This window comes from Apaloderma vittatum, unplaced genomic scaffold (assembly GCF_000703405.1).
Source record: "Apaloderma vittatum isolate BGI_N311 unplaced genomic scaffold, ASM70340v1 scaffold5958, whole genome shotgun sequence".
Taxonomy (NCBI): domain Eukaryota; kingdom Metazoa; phylum Chordata; class Aves; order Trogoniformes; family Trogonidae; genus Apaloderma; species Apaloderma vittatum.
In genome coordinates, this window is record NW_009731165.1 from 24352 (window position 1) to 29468 (window position 5117).

Here is a 5117-nt window from a genome sequence, read left to right on the forward strand (position 1 = left end):
CTGCTCATAAGGGATCCCATCTGCAGTGGATAAGACAAAAAATTGAATTTTCAGTCTCTCCTACAGTAGGAGACTTCTTTAGTCAGCCCAATTCTTTATGCACATGGAATTAAGAGTCGCAGAATCGTAGAATGGCCTAGGCTGGAAGGGACCTTAGAGATCATCTAGTCCAACCTCCCTGTCATGGGCAGGGACACCACCTCTCGACTAGACCAGGCAACACATGGGGACCGAGCGGGAAGAAGTGACAAAGTTCTGCTGCTGCTGGCGAGTATGCTTGAACCCAGGTGGATTCCTGTTGAGCATCTACTGTGTTGCTCTGAGCTACTGGATAGTACCTAGAGGTCTGTCCACTTTTGACAGCCACTTGGATTGAGCTTCTTCCAGTTTAAAAGGGAAAAACAATAGAGGGTATGTTCACACTACTGAAATTAAAAGTGAGAATGAGAACCTCAGGTTCTCTTTGCTAATGCAAAGAAGCAGGCTCTTGAACTGGATTCCTAACATAAATTGTGTCCCAACATTCCTGTGGAGCAGATAACTAAAAATAAGATAAAGGGACCTCTGATTTGGTATTTATTTTTGCTTATTAGCAGGAATTTGGGGTGAGTGTGGTCAGATTTGGACGGTCAGTGGATAGTGAGTGGTAGATGGTCTTTCCTTGCAAAATGTGCACGTGAGGGGATACACAGATCAGTGCCTACACAACTTGCCACAGGGTACTGAAGTAGGCTTTAAAATACAGTTTATTGTTACGTGACGTATATTAACACAGGCAAAAAACATCATTTGAATCATATTTTTAAATCATTCTGAATTGGCCGTGGAATAACAGCAGATGAGAGAAGTAGTAGAATCATAGAATCATTCAGGTTGGAAAAGAGCTCTAAGATCAAGTCCAACTGTCAACCCAACACCACCATGGGCACTAAACCATGTCCCCAAGTGCCATGTCTACATGGATTTGAACTCCTCCAGGGATGGGGACTCCAGCACTTCCCTGGGCAGCCTGTTCCAATGGTTCACTACTCTCTCAGTAAAGAATTTTTTTCTTAATATCCAATCTAAACCTCCCCCGACACAACTTGAGCCCAATTTCTCTCATCCCGTTACTTGGGAAAAGAGACCCCACCTTGCTGCAATCTACATTCAGGTAGTTCCAGAAAGCAAGGAGGTCTCCCCTCAGCCTCCTCCTCTCCACGTTGAACAACCCCAATTCCCTCAGCAGCAACTCATCACACTCATTCTCCAGACCCTTCCCCAGCTGTGGCCTCACCAGTGCCGAGGGGGTCCGATCCCTGCCCTGCTCCTGCTGGGCCACCCCACTGCTGACCCAGAACTTCCTCAGTGTCTGGCACAGGAATATTCTTCTTTGTTACGTGGTTGTGGAAATTTTCACTTCAGATGGGACATGCTTCCATAAACCTGGGAATGGGCAAGGTGCCATTTGGTGTAAACGCTGAAGAAAAGGTTAAGATAGAGTTGAGGCAACCGGATGCACCAACAAGGCAAAAATAAATGGTAGAAGTGTTGCCCTTAATCTAATCTGAACCCAACTGAAGGCCAGATGAGTAAGAATGGTGGGAAAAGAAACAAAGTACCTGAGGATGCTTTGATATATCAGTTGGGCTGCTCCTGCTGTTGCTTCTGGTAAGTCAGAAAAACACATCAAGCTTTAAATTGAGTAATACCTATGGCTAATGGCAATTATTATCTGGGACATAAAACTGAAAAGATCTCTGGCTTCCCTTGTGCGGGTCATCAAATGCTTCAAGCCATAAAATAGTCTGTAGGAACCTCAAAAAGCATTCCTCGCTGTAATAGCTTTGCAGATGTTTCGGGGCTGCTCTTTTGATTACTATTAAAAGCTCAAAATCAGGAAAGTCAGTCTGATTGTGGTGGTTTTGGATGTTTTCTTTAAAAAGAAGGGGTGAGCTGAAGAGCAAGGATAGCTTGCCAGTTCCACAAATGAGCAAAACAAATGTAAATAACTCTGTTTCGCCTGTTTTCAATTAAAAACAGAGTTCCTTTCCCTCTGGTGAGATTTCTGGGATAGGAGAGGGGTTATGCATTTTTAGAGCAGTGTTGCAATGCATAAGTGTTTGGGTGGGTGGGTGGGTGTTGTCTTTTTACTTGAATTAATTTCTGAGCATTTAAATATGAAAAGGATCGGGATATCACGCTGTCCTCTCGTGAGCTGTGACACCCTGGCTGGTTACTCAGTCCCCCTAAATTGCACTTTAGTCAAAATACAGTCAGATGGGCATCTGGGTGCAGTATGGAGAAAAATAAACGGTATCTACCTCTTGTCTTAGTAGCTCATTCGTAGTTTTTAGTCCTTTCACAATCTGCGTCTGCCCAGGTTTGCGTTGGATTTGCAGTCATGAGTTCGTGTGTCCCCTCTGCTGGCATAGAGCCCTCTAGTGGTGATCGTTTACGTTAGTGTAATTAAAAAAATAATAAAATTACAGTAGTCCCTACCGAAAAGTAGCTTGTTAAAGCAAGCAGGTTGGAGTCTCCACATGTTGATGGTGGTAAGAATCGTAACAGAGCTAGTCCATCGCCATCAATGCTTGTGTTGCTTTTTTTTATTTAAAAAAATACATATCAAACTTCTAACACGCTGTTGTTCTCTTTCTAGTGACAGAAGCGTGCTGGAAGAAGAACTTCAGAAGCTCATTGAAGCTTTGATTGAGAATTTTCTTGAACCTGATAAGAACGGACTGATCTGGCGCTCTGCTTAGCTCTCCGGTGACCGGCGTTCGACGCGGCCGCCTGCGCCGCGTCACGTGAAACGAAGGAACCAAGACCAGAACTCGGTTTAATATATATGTGTGTGTGTTAAAACAGCTACGTTTTTATTCTATAAAGAAGCAGCATTCTTTTGTCAGGCTTTTCTCCAAAGTCCGGGCTAGGAAATTGGGATGAGAAGACGAAGTGAGAGGAAGGGATGGAATTGATTCAAATTTTCCGCCCGTGTGACCAAAAGACTAATTAACCCGCACCGATACAAATGGAGGTTTAAGCTGATCTTAGCCAGTAGATCTTGTCTTAAGCTAATTTCAGGTACCCAATACCTTTCTGCCTGGAAAGGTTTTTAAAAACCAGGTAGTCGTGGCATTTGAAGGAAGGAATCGCTCCAAACTGACAAAAAAGCCTGCTTCTTCCTAGCTGTTGTGCCTGAGTGTAGGTATCGCTGTTCCAGGTCTTAATTTCCAAAAATGTTGAAGTAGAGTCCAGTGCGCAGCATTTCTTGTTTAGGCGAGTTATTCCGGGTGACCTTTTCCAGCTACTTAAGTATCCTTCTGTTGTTAAAGGTGCTCTTGGTGCATTTTACCTTCCCTGTGTGTATCTTAAAATATTTACTTGGCAGTGAAACAATAGTGGCGAGACGTGCAGGCCCGCTTGCAGCCCGGGCTTTGAATTACCTTGTGCCTTTCCAAGGCTTCCGAGGGAGCAGAAACTTGTTCATTCCTTGGTTAAAGTGCCCATCCTGACTTACCGTCGGCTTTGTGACCATTTTTTGTCCCACGTCTTTGAAGGGGCTTAAGCTTTTTTTTTTTCCTTTTTTTTTTTAATGAGGATTTCAGAAATTTGGTAACTTTGTATGAAGATTCCAGTTAGCGATTTTTTTTGATGGCTCGAATTCCTGCTCTCTATTTAAAAATATGTACAAATAAATAAAGAAGAAAGTGGAGGTGAGACACTGACACCACTGATTAAATTTTTTAGATATTAAATATTTTTTTTAATGTTTTGTAAACCAATTTCTGTTAGAATAGCAATCTGCAAATGCTGCTATTCTTTATCTTTTTTGGGGAAAATTTTAACAACTTCCAATTATCTGTTTCCTGCCTTTGCTTGAGTGATGCTACTAATCACTTTCTCCAAAATAATAGACTGATACAGAAATTCTCGTGAAGACATGTAGGATTTAAGAAAAATAAAAGCCCTGGCTTTGGCACAGGAAAGCTGCGGAAGCTACTTTAACCAAAGCAACCCTTAAAGAAAAACTATATATTGATTAACCAAGAATAATACTCGTTAATGTGCTAATAACTGCTAACATAAGCCTTCAGGATGAAGTCAGTGATGTTCTGGACATCTCCCCGCTATCACTTTACAGTCATTAAATAAAAGATACAGGTAAAACTGAACACTTAAGCGCTGTATTGAAGGTTACCCGAGAAGAACTGCAGATGCACTTAAGTTCAAGCCGTTGTTTTGCCACTATTGTTAAATCTCTTTGTCCTCCATCTGATTATACCCTTCCAGCTCCGTGATGCCCTAGGATTGCGCCGAAGTGGTTTTGTATGTCTTGCATCTAGATGGCTTTAAAGAGCACCAAGGTGTCCGTGTCCGTGCAGGTATTGGGGTATTTCGTGCTGACAGAAGCTTTGCACTATAACCGTGGAGAAGTATTTTGCTGTATATGAATGTACTTTTACCACAGAAGGTCTGTGTTGCACAAATTCGTATCTGTCACTGATATTTATTTTTTTTTTGTTTAGGAGAAAAGATTTCCAAATTGTTCTGCGATTGAGCAAAATGTATCTAACGCCAAAAAACTTTTTTTTTTGAGGTGTACATTTGACTGATATGAGGAAAGTGGGTGAAAACACTTACTCTGAGGATAAACTCGTGTTATCGTACAGCTCTGAGTAGGTCTCGGAAGGTGTGAAGGCATTTCTGACCGCTGCTTTGACTCCAGTTTTCACAGAAAGGGGCAGCTCTGGATCCCCACCGCGCTGAGTTTGAAGGAGGCCTCGCCGTTTGTCCCACTGGCAGCACATTAATGCCTTCGGTGGTTTGAATTTTGGTTCTGAATAGCCTCCTGGTAGTACAAAAGAGAACAAGTGACTCGGGCCATGCTTTTGAACAAAGGGGAACGCTGTACAGAGCGTAGCGCGCGTGACGAGGCCGGCTCTGCGTCTGTTGTAGTGGTTAGCGTTAAGAGTTACGTCTGGTGAGTTGTGCTGGTGCTCCTACAAAGAGCAGGAATCTGCAATTTCCCAGGGAGATCTGCTTTATGTCTGTAAGCAAGTGTTACAAACGCAGTGTGGAAGAAACTCGTGACTGTGTTTTCCAAATCAGCATTCTTAGAAGTTGGTAACTGT

General features: G+C 42.8%; 1 protein-coding gene across 1 annotated transcript in view; it reads left to right on the forward strand.

The window, feature by feature from the left end:
* Positions 1-2744, forward strand: part of PGM2L1 (phosphoglucomutase 2-like 1) — a 27041-nt gene extending 24297 nt beyond the window's left edge. Inside the window, exon 15 of the mRNA XM_009875090.1 lies at positions 2642-2744. Within this exon, the coding sequence (XP_009873392.1) occupies positions 2642-2744 (103 nt within the window). The remainder of the gene's footprint in view (positions 1-2641) is intronic.
* The last annotated feature ends 2373 nt before the right edge of the window (positions 2745-5117 follow it).